This window comes from Myotis daubentonii, chromosome 6 (assembly GCF_963259705.1).
Source record: "Myotis daubentonii chromosome 6, mMyoDau2.1, whole genome shotgun sequence".
NCBI lineage: Eukaryota > Metazoa > Chordata > Mammalia > Chiroptera > Vespertilionidae > Myotis > Myotis daubentonii.
In genome coordinates, this window is record NC_081845.1 from 16,825,642 (window position 1) to 16,839,923 (window position 14,282).

The 14,282-nt window shown below is 45.8% G+C and overlaps 1 protein-coding gene across 1 annotated transcript; it reads right to left on the reverse strand.

The window, feature by feature from the left end:
• Positions 1-459: 459 nt before the first annotated feature.
• Positions 460-13,988, reverse strand: HDDC2 (HD domain containing 2). Its single transcript, XM_059700249.1, has 6 exons — positions 13,853-13,988; positions 12,233-12,354; positions 11,040-11,142; positions 6,983-7,051; positions 3,268-3,406; positions 460-842 (listed from the first exon to the last, which is right to left on the reverse strand). Exons 1-6 carry the CDS (start codon positions 13,931-13,933, stop codon positions 736-738), a joined length of 621 nt encoding a protein of 206 aa, XP_059556232.1. The 5' UTR covers positions 13,934-13,988; the 3' UTR covers positions 460-735.
• Between the last annotated feature and the right edge of the window lie 294 nt (positions 13,989-14,282).

Sequence of the window (14,282 nt, forward strand, 5' to 3'; positions counted from 1 at the left end):
CAATCCTCTTACCACCTATTTCTCACTTGGTAAACATTCCTATAATCAAAGTCTGCACATCTGTAAATCAGACAAGAAACAATACACCGAGGAAGACAAGTAGCATGTGGAATTGCATGCCCCAACTTATATCTCCAAGTGAGCAACAGAACTGGGGGAAGGGTCAGAACCTGTTAGCAGGTTTACAAGTCCATGGTCAGAGGCCTAAAGCCGGTCACGGTGGAATTAGACATCTGGTTCCGGAGAGTGATCACCTGAATAAAGCAGCATTCCGCCTGAGCAGAGAAGGCATTATAATACATTCTGTTTCCTAGATCCTTATCGCTAAGTCGGCTGAAAAACCTGTTCTTAAAAGCAATCATAATTAAATGTCCTATCGTTCAATGAATCTGGCCCTCGGGAATACAGGATATAAATTCAGTAGATTTAAAACCTCCAATAAATATGCCAAAGTTTAGGGTTTTAAAATGTATTTATTTAGTTCATAAAAAGACACCCCCCCCCCCCCCACACACACACCCCGCCACGTCTTCGTCCATGCATTTTCACGACCACATCCTGTTCCGCGGCCTCTTTTATGGCCCAAATTGTATCATGTTTCTTGCTGGAGTCCAGGCAATTGAAAATAAACAGACTCACGTCTGGGGAAATTAACAGACCAACAGTGGCAAACACGATACATTCAATGGGAAAATAAAACGTTGGTTACAGGACTGCAACTACATAGAGAACTTCTCAGGAGTGCGCCTCGCTGGCGGTGACAACGGCAGCAGCAATGTTAGCGTTTCTTTCTGCCTCGAGTTCAGAAACCAGCTGGACTATCTCTGGGTGATGGAATTTTCCTGCAAGGCAAGAAGACGGAGAAAGATGAGAGAATACATCGATCTCTCCAGCTTGAGCCCAGGCTTTGTCAGGGGCGTGGCTCTGTGACCTGACCCATGTTTTACTCCAATGCAGAACACAATTCCAGATCCTTCCTTCTGGTTTGGAGCGGGCTGGAGGGGACCACCTGGAGCTTATTCTCCGTCACCCCAGATGTTGCCGCTCATAAGGATGAAAATCAGGCGAAACTGTCGACTAGACAGGAGCTGGGAGGAGCGTCATCAGGCAGCCTCTGAATGAGGAGCCACAGGGAAACTCAGGAGGAGCTCAGTGCAGTGAAGTCACTCTCTGCTCAGTTATGGGCATGTCACCCTCTTTCCAGGCTCAAGTTTCTTCCTCAGTAAAATAGGGAGTGTAAGCTAGGTGACCTTCCAGTCCCCACATTTTTATTTCACTAGTATTTTCGTATTTCATTTTTTGTTTTTCATTGAGAATGTGTCAATGGAAGATAATGTTAAAATGCAAAGCACCACGTAAACATGACTTACTTATATTTTAGTTACATTATTGGTAAAATATGCTATCCTAGAACCCAATCATTGCTTAAAACACAGCTGGCATGCCCTAGCCCGTTTGGCTCAGCAGATAGAGCGTCGCGACGCCTGCGGGCTAAAGGGTCCCAGGTTCAATTCCAGCCAAGGACACATGCCCGGGTTGTGGGCTTGATCCCCCGCAGTGGGGGACGCGCAGGAGGCGGCCAATCAATGATTCTCTCTCATCGTTGATGTTTCTATCTCTATCTCTCTCCCTTCCTCTCTGAAATCAATAAAAATATATTTAAAAAAAACAACAACAACACACAGCTGGCAACCCTTTTCCGTAAAGAGACAGATATTAAATATTTTAGGCTTTGTGAACTTGCATGACTATCTTGCAAATTACTCAACTCTGCTGTTGTAGCACAAAAGTAGTATAAACAATACATAAGGAATGAGTGTGGATGTTTCAATAAAACGTTACACAAACAAGTACAGTGGGCCAATTTGGCCCATGGGCCACAGTTTGCTGACCCCCGGTTCACAAAATTTCTATTTAACTGAAGTCAAACATTTTTGAGCACTGCCTACGTGAAAGGACATACGAGACAAAGCTGGTGTTGGCCCTCACACACCTGCTAGGGTGGGGTGAGCAAGTGTGGGTTTGGGAAGAGACCCAGGAGCAGCATCATTAGGAGAATGCAGGTCAGGCAGTGAACACCATGGTGAGCTCTGGACCAGTGCAGATCAGCAGAAGGAAGGGAACACTTCATCCTGACAGGGAGGTTTGGGAAGGAAACCAGAGTGGTGAGTGGCCTTAGGCTGCTCAAAAGTGTCAGGATTTTATTTCTGAGGAAGAGGAAAGCCACAGTTATAAAAGCAAGCCCTCAGGATGAATGGTGAGCCTAGCCGGCTCAGTTAGGCGGTCATAACAACGGCCCAATACAGAAATAAGGAGGGCCAGGCCTAGCGCAGACCTAGCGGGCTGGAAGAGAGAAGGAAAATCCAATCAACTTCATTTCAATGCAATCGTCTGCGATCTGGGAGCCTCATCTCCTTGGTGGGGCCACAGGAGGGTCCTGCGAGGTCCCAGAAAGGCTCTCCCGAACTACTCTCAGGTGGGGGCTGGCTGAGCCTGAAGCGCTCCCAGCGAGAGGCGGAGTTACTCCAGCAAGAGACAGGAACACGGGGCGTCACACCAGCCATCACTAATCCAGGAAACTTGGCTCCCCACTCTGGAAACTGGTTCAAAAGGAAGATAGCTGAGGGTTTCTGCCAGGTATTATTCTAAGCACTTCACATGAATTAACCCACTGTATCCTCAAACAGCCCTGAAAAGTAAATTCTGTCATTATCTGTACTTTCACAATAAGGAAACTAAGGCCCAGAGCTAGGTGAAGGAATTTACTGGAGGTCACAGATTTTATGGGCAGAGCCAGGATTCAAACCCAAGCAGTTTGACTGCAGGTCTGTGCTATGGCGACACCGGTATGGTGACTTCAGCCATGTAGGGCTTTCTTGTCTTACATCTCTATTCTTACCTCCACCTCCACATGACCTCATACCCATGAAGCACTTAGAGATCATAATGCACTTTCACATGCATCCTCTCTCCTGAATCTCAAAACCGACCTATGACCTACGTAGGGCAAGTATGATGATGCCCATTTCTGAGAGAGGAGACGGCGAGGTCAGGAGACTGCCCAGGGGCACACAGCTCGGGATCCAGGGGGCAATGCTCTTCTGCCCCAGGCCAGCTCTCCCCGTGATCTCACCACTTTCTCTTGAGATGCTCCACACGGAAAGGTCGGAAGAGGGTCACAAGAGTGGATTCACCGGCTCAGTGTCACTTATGGCACTAGGAGGAAGCCAAATGGTGACGATGCTTATTGGAAACAGCACTGCGTACCTGCTGTGGAGTCATAGAAGTCCTGCAGTCTCCCAGGTTTGTTCTCCAGGTCTTCATACTCAGATGCCTGCAGAATCATCTCACATTGGTCCAGCTGCTTCACAAACTTGGCCTCTGCGCTAGATTGGGTCTCATACTCCTAAGAAAGGGACAATTAGAGCATCATGATTAGGGCTCAGGACAGGGAAATCCAGGAAAATTCTGATTCTACTGCCTGAAAGCAGTCACAGCTACTAGTAAAAGCACGTTCTGAACTGGCCACATCTCCACCTTATGACAAAGCCTTCAGAGTTGCGTCCCCTGTAATTTCACAGCCAGCATCACCACCCCACGCCAGAAGGGTGTGCTCACAGTGCCATGTGTTCCATCCACCAGATGCAAGCCTTGGAAGTCCCATTTGTTCATATTGACACTCCAAGCATTTTTCTTCCTGTTAAGTATCTTGTCTCCATTTCAACCTCATTATTCTTTAATCCAGCAGTCGCTAACCTTTTGGACCTCACGGACCACTAGTGGTCTGTGGACCAACAGTTGGTGACCAATGTTTTAATCCACCTGAGTGGTATAGGTCTTTTTTAACTTCAAGCTAATATTTCATCTCATGCTTCTCACATTATTTCTCTCCATTTAATGTTGGGTTTCCTTTTCCTTCAAGGAAATTTCTAGCTTTCTCATTTAATTTTGGTTAGCACTTTATACTTGGAACATCGGTCCTTGCTTTCTTTAAAAAATATATTTTTATTGATTTCAGAGAGAAAGTGAGAGGGAAAGATAGAACCATCAATGATGAGAATCATCGATCAGTTGCCTCCTGCACACCCCCTACTGGGGATTGAGCCTGCAACCTGGGCATGTACCCTGACGGGGAATGAAACCATGACCTCCTGGCTCATAGGTTGATGCGCAACCACTGAGCCATGCTGGCCAGGCTGTCCTTGCTTTCCAAATAGGCAGGACTTCAGTCTGTCCCGGTTATGACTCGACCCAGTCAGGATCTGTGAATTCTTCATGGCGTGTGTGGCAGGGAGGTGGTGAAGGAAGTGGACACGGAGCAGATTTTACCTTTCCTCCTCCCATTGGTTTCTCCTCAGTGCACACCTGAAATGGGCTACAGGAGGTCTGTTTCTTAGCATGACACATGCCACATGAACACAAGTCCCAATTAATACTACACAGAATCATTCTATTAACATCACAGTGCTCCCACTGGCTTCCCTGCCAAGTTCTCATTTGTAATTCCACCCCAGATGTGTTCCATAATGAACCTGTCATGCTTTCTTGGCAAGATAATGTGATGGGAGTCACTGATGGTTTCTTAGTTTTTGTTAAATGCCTTATTCTTTTAAGACAGCTATTTGAATTTTGATAGAGCTTAAAATTGTAAAGAGAAATAATTTTAATATCAAACCAATATATTTTTGTTTTATTTCAAAGGCACTTAGAAATAGTTACACTTAATTTAAATGTTTGTTTACAGTTATATATTTATACTTAATAAATTTAAGTTCATTATTTAATAAAAATAAATTGAGTACTCGAAGCACAGCAGTCCAGGATTTTTCTCAGTTGAAAGTGGGAAAAAAGATTACAAAACCATTAGGAAATAACATATTTTATAACAAATTGTGAGGAAAATACATATTTATTTTCAAAATATACATCACTGGGTTTTCTCTCAAAAAATAATGGTACTGGCATTGTTCAATTTCACTTTCCAACCAGGGATATTTCTCCAAAGCAAAACGCAGGCTGTGGGGAGGCTCCTTTCTGTGATACTTTGAGAAAGAAAATGTTTTCTCTTAACTTTCTAAAATTTGATTTCACACTTTATGGTAAAAGATAAATTATAATCAAGGATGTTTAACTGCTTTAAACAGATGTGACTCTGGGCTGACAGCTATTTATAGTGTGAATAGCTGCAGAAATCAATTAACTGGCATTTCCTATTAGTGCTATTGTAAGTTCCCGGGATACAGAATGACTATATTTTCTTAATCCAAAATCAGAACATATGGGATGGAAACAGAAGAAAAATAGAGCTTATTATGTATCAGGCAATATTCTAAATGCTTTATACTTATCAATTTGATTGCCATCTGATCCTATAACATAGGTGTACTATTATTATTGCCATTTTATTGATGAGGAAATTAAGGAACAAAGAGGTTCAATAGGTTGCCCAAGATCACATAGCTACTAAACAGAGGGGCCAGTGTTTGAACATAGAAATCTGATACTGAAGTCCATGTACTGATAATATTGGACATGAATTATAAAAATGCTTAAGTTATTATGAGCTTGTATACCGGCTTAAATAATATTCCCCCAAAATGCGTGCCTTTCTAGAATCTATGCCTATTTGGAAATAGGGTCTTTGCAGATATAATTAAATGTTGGATTAGGATGGATCCTAATGCAATGACTGGTGTCCTTATCAGAAGAGGGAACTTCCGGTGGGTACACATACAGACACAGGGAGAACACCACCTGACTGTGGAGGCAGAGACTGGAGCAGTGTGTCTACAGGGTAAGGGGTGCCAAAGCCAGCGGAGGCTTCACCAGAAGCGAGGGAGAGGCAAGGAAGGAGCCGCCCCTGGAGCTGATATGAAGACCACATACACACTCACCCTCTTTGCTAACAAGCCAATAAACACGGATTCTTAACGCGTATCCTCAGTCTGTACCTCTGGGCCCCTGTGCCCACCCTACTGAGCTGGAGCAGCTCTTCACTCGCAGGGCTGTGCTGATTGGGTAAGGAGAGTTTAAGAGCCTGGAATAATGTTTTCTAGAAATAAATTTCTATAATTCTGTCTGAAAAATGTGTTGCTATTTATTCATATGGTCTTCATTTTTCTCCTCTGGCCCTTAATAAAAAGACAAAAAAAACCCCACAAAAAACCCACAAAAGACACACACACACAAAACACCTAAAAAACGAGTTCCCCATCCCTTTCATAGCACGTAAAGGTGAACTTCATGTCAAAAAGTAGACAAGCTCACAACTCTTCTCCTCCACATCAGTCATCAATATCCCACAGCATCTCCAATAAAGAAATTTAACCACTGCCGTCTTTGTAGGTGTTGGTTGGCCTGGCAGCACAATTCTAAAGGAGGCTTGTCACTTCCCAGGGCGGCCACTGCCCCTGTCCTGAGATCTTCTCTAACAAGTGGAACTAAATCAACCAATGACTTTTACAAGATCATACAATTGTTACTGGTTTGGGGATTATGGGATCATTTAAGGCTCGGCGTTTTACAGTTTCCCAAATCCAAAGTCTTGCTAAGTGACTGTTGTAGCACCTTCATTTGTGAACTACTGTTGTAGTTAAGTAAATTTTGCAGGTAGCTTTCTTTAGCCAGTTGTTGATGGCTAACTAAGAAAATAACAGATACTGCCACCATATTTACAATAATTAGGAGTCACAAGAGTAGGAATTTTTGTAAAAGGTTTTCAAATCCTGAGGTCTTTCCTCCTTAAGAGATAATAGCACAAGGAATTGGTTTCATAAACTCAGGAGCCATTTTTTTTTAATGTATGAAATGCAACACAACTCCACTCCATTATTCCCCGACTCAGAGTGTTCCAAAAGTTCGCTTGCAAGTACATACTTCGGAAGAAGGGACTATTCTGCCTAAAGAAACCCTGTTGGGCCTCGTAACCAACACCACCCGTGCCAGGCTTCCAGGCACCACACAACCCACCAGATGCACTTACTTCCCAGAGTTCATAGAGCTCCTTTCCGAGATCCTTTGAGAGAAGCTGGGTTAGCCTCTTCATAGCTTCCTGAAACATCAAACCATTATTTTAATCATGTTCACATTTCAACTTCTCTATAAAGCCAAGTACTGGTCTCAAACTCTCACACAGAGCCTCAAAGGGGCAGCAGAATATTGGACAATATTTACAGCTTACGAGGAGGGCAGTTGTGTCCATTTAAGGTTATGCACCCAGCACTAAATGCAGTTCCTGATGTGTGATATGACCAAAGTGGAACAGAATGGAGCCTCAGCCTCATGCTAGACACTGTATTTCTATAAATGCAGCCTAGGACTGAACTGGCTTTTTGGAGACCACATCCAATTACTGACTCATTAGTAAACTACCCGTTGACTGAAATCGCCATGGTATTAAAAAACAAAACAGACAAACAATATATTGCTCTCTTCCTGAAATTGAGCAATGGATCTAAACCCCTATCATTTGTTACTATACAAGCAGAAGGGCACATCTCGAGGCCTCTTAGGTAGTCGATATTCCTTGTTCGGCAGCCTGTGCCACAGAATCATGCCCACTGTTTTCAATAACCCTCGGAAACCAACTCCACAAAAGTCCAGGTTACATGGCTGAAGGCGCCGGCCTTTCCCTTCCTGATGGCGAGCCCTGCCACTCCCACTTCCAACCTATTAGCCTTGTTCACACACAGATTTAGAAATAATTCCCCGTCAAGATTCTGCCTCAAGTGCTGAGCTGAATGAAGCTTTCAGCAAACATCTGCGTCAGTTTCGGGACTAGCACGAGAGCATCATTCACCATGCACACATCACTGGTGACGCTGAACAGTGCCGCAGTCGACTACAAACTATCAGTCCAGATGGGGTTTGAAACCAGCTGGCCATTTACTCGCTGTGGAAACCTCAGCAAGTTACTTAAACTCTTGGTCCTTCAGGTTTGTCATCTGTGAATTGAGGTTAGCAATGGTACCTACCTGAAAGGATGGTTGTGTGGTTTAAATAGTATATATATATATATATATATATATATATATATATATAAAGTCTTTATTATCTGGTACATACTAAGCACTGTATAAAATGTTCACTGTATTTCTCATTTTCTCCATCTTGTCACATACACTCCCATAATACAGTTTGTTTCTTCTCTCTCTCTCTTTTTTTTTAATATCTTTATTGATTTCAGAGAGGGAGAGGGAGAGGGAGAGGGAGACAGAAACATTAATAATGAGAGAGAAATCATTGATTGGCTGCCTCCTGCATGCCCCCTACTGGGGATCGAGCCTGTAACCGGGCATGTGCCCTTGACTGGAATTGAACACAGGGCCCTTCAGCCTGCAGGCCAAAGCTCTATCCACTGAGCCAAACAAGGTAGGGTGGTTCTTCTTTTAACCTCAGTTCTTTAACAACTTTAACCCTTGAAGATACATAAATACCATGGCTCTCCTTCTGTCTCAATAAGTTTGTGCCTTTACAAAGGAATATAACCTGCCACTGATGTACTCAAGCTTCATGTTCCATCTCCCTAGTTCTTGACAGTGCCTTCTATCAACGTGGGTTATAATATAAAGTATGTTTTGTCCTGGTAGGAAGGGTCAGACTACAAGTACTGCTTTTGGCCCCTACATTTTCTCTTCTATACCCTCATTCTCCCTTTCATCCAAATACTTGCTGTCCTTCAAAAAACAGTCAGCCTCCAGGCTTATCAAGTACTTTTCCTCCCTCCTCCTTTGGTTTAAAGCCTTCCTGATGCAGTTGGCGAGCCTCTGGGCAAAGGATGCTCCCTGCCTCTCATCATGTGCAATCCACTTCGAGCCAAGAAACCCTCACTTAATTATCTTAATGCCTGGTTCCGACATCCACCTCTTATTCATGAGTACCATCTGCATGAAGAATGGCTCATCTCCCAGACCCTTCTCTCTGTTCCCAAATCCTTGCCAGCAGCAGGAAGAGGCAATGGAATATCAGTGTTCTCTAGGCCTTTGGCTTCTTGCCCAAGAACTTGTGGTTCTCTAAGATGCTTCCCTTGTCCCTTCTGATTACGGTATTCACTCTGCTGTGAATCAGAAGGAGTGGGCAGCAGACAGGAGGTTTAATGAGGTTTCCCATAATTGCCAGGATACGGAGTCCAGGAGGACAGCACCACTCCCTCTGATGGTTCAGATCTACTCTGTCCCCCACGGAGGCCAGGACTCGGCTCTCGTCAGGACAGAAGTAAGTCTCCTCCCATCTCCAGTAGCTGGAGATCCTTCCTATGGACAGTGCTTTTCCTTCAGAAGGTTCTGACTTGCTCCCCTATGAAGTAAGCCTCCAAGTCCCTGTGTACCTGCACAGGGACGGCCTGTCTTTTCTCCTTTCTATGTCATTCAAGGTCTTTGGTTACCATCTGGTATTTCAGTATATGATTTCTTGTCCACAATGTCCAGATATACCCTTAAAGATATACCCTTGAATAAAACTACCATATATCCTGAAATGAGCTGTATAATCGAGGAGGTTTTCCCCCTTCTTTTTCTCTATGCCATAAGTCATTTCTCAACATCCTCTGGTTGAGGGCTAATTCCTTTCTGTAACTTAGTATCTTGAGCTAATTGGTCCCAGTTTAAATCATTTCTGTCCAGCAACCTAGGAAATTTTTTTTTTTTAACATGTTAAGCACCATGTCAATCACTGGTGACTGACACTATACTTTCCGTCCGGAAGACAAAACAGGCTAGGCACTTAACGTGTTAAGAAATTTTAATATTATTTTTTAAAATGTATTTTTCAGTCATAGCTGACATACAATATGATATTAGTTTCAGGTGTACAACACAGTGACTAGAGACATCTATACCTTAGAAAGTGATCACCTCACAATGACAGTCTAACTATGGAGAAACATTTCCTTAGCTTCCACCCTTTCTATAGGCTGTGGCGATGCTGAGCCTGTATTCTACACCCGTATTTTGGCAGGAAGAATATTCCTTACACTATTCCTCTCGTTCCCATAATTTAGAATACGTTGGAATTCCTAAATTGGGATTCTTTATGGCTTTTCTGCCTGTAGAGAGGCAAAAATGCTGTTGGCTAAGTTTGTCGCCCCTCAGCTCTGAGAACAGCTAGCTCAGGCCACCTGCCCAGTTAAACCGTCTTGATAAAGGGCTTGTCCACTTAGCAGTTTAGGATTTTTGGCCTTTGGTAAAAGTAGCTTGCAATGATCCCAGAACTGAGAACCAGCTATTCAGCATTAAAATCCCCGTCGGATGTTGTGGCCTCTGCTGTAAATATGTCTTCCTCTTTGGCCCTGGCCTCTGGGTTTACAGCCCGAATGATACTGATTTCCTATGTTATTGATGATGTTCATTTCTTACCAATACAAATATTTCTTTACTTCTGACCACTAAAGGACTAACTTAAAATCCAACAAACAATTATAAAAATGATTATACTTGTAATTTATAGAACTTCTCTCCAAAGAGCTTAACTCGCATGAAGAATTCCTTCAAGTTCCAGCTATTTCCACTATCCCAATGAAAGCCATGCTACCTATGTCCACATACTAATGAGAATGGAAACCAATACAGTTTGCTTGTCCCTGTGCTAAACAAGGCTGTGAGCAGGCACACTTTCCTGTTCTTGTGTTAAACAAGGTTGAGAACAACCAGAAACCAACTGGCTCCTACTCCAGGGAAATCCTTGCTTCTGGAAGCTGCAACTATAAACTACCCAATTCAGAGCAAGCACTAATGGCTTACTCTTCAAGAGTGTCTTTAAGATTTTGCCTCATCATTCCCACCAATCCAAGGCTATTATGCCCTAAACTCTGTGCAGTCTGCGGCCTCAACTAGCTGCCCTTCTTGTGAGATCCATCTAAGCATGCTCCAGCCCAGGCTCTACCACTGAAAACACCCTCCCCTGATGTTCCCCTGCCCTTCCTGAACACTCAGGCCCTGCCGAGGTGGCGCACTCCCTTGCTCCAACGGGTCTAACAGACTTAGCTGTGCGTCAGCGACAGGCTCTGCTGGTGGTCTCTTGTGGAGTCAACAGCCAACACTGACCTCTTCTCGCCTATGTTTTTCTTCTTTGGGGATGTTATCTGCTGGTGCTATGTCCCCAACGATGCACTCTGCCATATCGTGAACCAGGGCTAGGCGTACACATCTGACCAGGCGAGAAATGGTGGATAATTACACAGAAGCATATTCGCTACAAACCCCTTCTCTATACTGTTTCGAAGTTACATAATATACTTTTCTTTCTCCACCCTCAGAGAGTATTTCAATGCAGTATTTTCTACAGTAACTATATTATGAAAACCTTCAACAGCTTTGAATCAAAACTGCTTGTTAAGCCCGGCCTGTGTAGCGCAGTGGTTGAGGGTCGACCTATGAACCAGGAGGTCACGGTTCAATTCCCCGTCAAGGCCCATGCCCGGGTTGTGGGCTCGATCCCCAGTGTGGGGCATGCAGGAGGCAGCGGTCAATGATTCTCTCTCATCATTGATGTTTCTCTCTCTCTCCCTTCCTCTCTGAAATCAATAAAAATATATACTTAAAAAAAAAACTGCTTAGTAATATTCAACATAATACATGAGAGTGCAGAGGAAATAGCCTATATTTTTTTAAGAAATGGCTGGTTTTTCAAATATCATTTTAAAAGCTTGATAACATCAATCTGGTCACTGGATTTGAACTCAGACCTGTCCAACTCTATTCGTTTTTCTATGAAGGTCCTCATGTTGCCACCTAACTAGTTTACTGGAGAAATGATTGTTTCTGAATTTTGTATCAGTAAGTAAATGCTATAACCAGATCATCTAGCTTTATAACCTGAAGTTATCAATCTTTTTTTTCTTTTAATATTTTAATTGATTTTTAGAGAGAGAGGAAGGGAGAGGTAGAGAGAGAGAAGCATTGATGTGAGAATGAAACATTGATTGGCTGCCTCCTGCATAGGGATTGAACCTGCATCCTCTGGGTGCACAGGACGACGCCTAACCAACTGAGCCACACCAGCCAAGGCAGGCTCTTTCACTGGCCAGGAAAAAACCCAGAGTGCAATTAACAATGGAAGCAATCAGCACACACAGTCTCCCCCCCCCCCATCCTGAACCTGTATGGGTCACCTCAAATAATTTCTTCCCATGTTGAAACGAACCTACAAGAATTTGACACAGGCCTCAGTCATGAAAAGTGGTGCATCATCACAGAGCAGAGACCCTGCCTGCCAGGTTCCAACGTTCATGGCTTACCTGTCTTTGTTCAGATGATCATCTTTGGTCACCAGCGCCATAACTGCCATCCTGTACATGTGATCCGATACGCTCTCTGGCCTCTCGACATTTCTGTACACCCAGCCAGTCCGTGGGACTCTCTGGTGGAAATGAATTAGAGGGAGAAGTTTATAAAATAAGTATTTTCACTATCTGCTAGGCTGTTCAATAGAAGTCCAGGGAATAGGGCACAGAAACGGGGTAATGGTTTCAGAACATATTTAAAAAAACACACATAACTAACCAAAATGATCAAGATCTGGAATCAAATAAAGCAGTGAAGTCAGCAGAGAATGACAAAGAGCTGGGGGGTGAGGGGGGGGGAGATAATTCCCCCGTACACAACACAAAAGTCTAATAATCGAGGCACTGAAAACACCCTCCCCTGAGGTTCCCCTTCCCTTCCTGTCACTGAGCTATACCTCTCGGAACCCATACAAGTCCTTGCGACAAAAATAAACGTGTAAAGTAGCTTATTTTTCATCACGACAAGACTCGGGAACACCTGCCTCCCAACAAGGCCGCTGGGCAGACACCGATGGAAAACGCTGGTGGAGGCTCTGAACTTGACCAGGCGACAGACTTCCGAACGCCGAAGCCGAGGGGCCACGGCGTTTCTAAGGGCTCGTCCTTTTATTCGCATCACGAGGTGATCTTGTGGGGTTGCACTGCCTCCTCAGAAGTCTACATTTCTCAGGAATGGTATAAACCAGTGATGGCGAACCTGTGACACGCGAACTCATTTTTTGGGTTGATTTTTCTTTGTTAAATGGCATTTAAATATATAAAATAAATATCAAAAATATAAGTTTTTGTTTTACTATGGTTGCAAAGATCAAAAACTTTCTGTATGTGACACGGCACCAGAGTTAAGTTAGGGTTTTGCAAAATGACACGCCGAGCTCAAAAGGTTCGCCATCACTGGAAACTGGAGTAAAAGTGGCAAGAAACTGATAATTTTGGAGACTGAACTTAGAGAAACTTAACAAAGTCGTAAAGGAGCGGGGAGAGGGGATGTGGGGGAGAAGGGGAATGGGGGGGGGGGGGACTCGAACGTGACGTCACTGCAGCGTGGACCACCGCACCCTCCGGAGAAGAGAGGCTCGGCTCCCTCCCACCCGAGTGCCACCCGGCCCCACCGCTTAGCTCGAGGCCGGGCCGGTGCGGCCGCGGACAAGGCTGGGCATTTCCGAGAGCCGCTGGGGGACCCACAGGCGCACCCCGCTTCCAATCTGCGGGATCGGGGGGTGCTCGGAAGCCACCCCACCCGCCCAGGTGTGGGGCCCCGCGCCCCAAGGGCACCAGGACTCGGGGCGGACGCGGGCCGGGGCGAAGGGGCCGCCCGCACCCCTCCCTCCGAACGCAGGCAGCCGCCCCACCCGGACACTCCGCGGTTTGGACCCCACTCGGCCGGGGTCCGTCGGTCGGTCGGTCTGGCAGCCCCGACACCCCGTCCCCGCCGGCTCGCTCCCGCCGCCTGCCGCCCGCGCGGGCAACGGCACCCGGAGGTGCTTCCTGCCGGGCCGCGGGGGCGGGGAGCCCGGTGCCCCGAGGCCGCCCGCCTCCCCCCGCTGGGGCCCGGCCCCCCACCCCGCTCACCTTGAGCTGCCCCACCAGCCGCAGGAACTGCAGCAGGTTCCGGGCGGGGCCCGAGGCGGCCACGGAGGAGGGCGCAGCCATCGGCCACCGATCGGCCGGGGAGCGAGCCGCGTGGCCGCTGCTGTAGCTCCGCCCCCTTCTTCCCTCTCCCCGCCCCCTCCTGTCTCCTTCCTCCCCTTACCTCTCCCCTCCCTCCTCCTCCTCTTCTTCCCCTCCTCAGCCTTCTCGCCATGGCTTGCCCAGGCCTCTCTGTCCTGTCTGAGCCGTAGGATTTTGGGGGCTGACCCTCGGGCCAAGCACCATCCACTGCAGGCGCAGTGCTGGGCACACGCCAGCCGCTCATGACTTGTTTGCTCAACTCCATGTACCTGCGCTCCCTCCAACTTGTAAAAGGATCCCAGTTCCCGGGTGAGGGTGGGAGGGCAGGTGC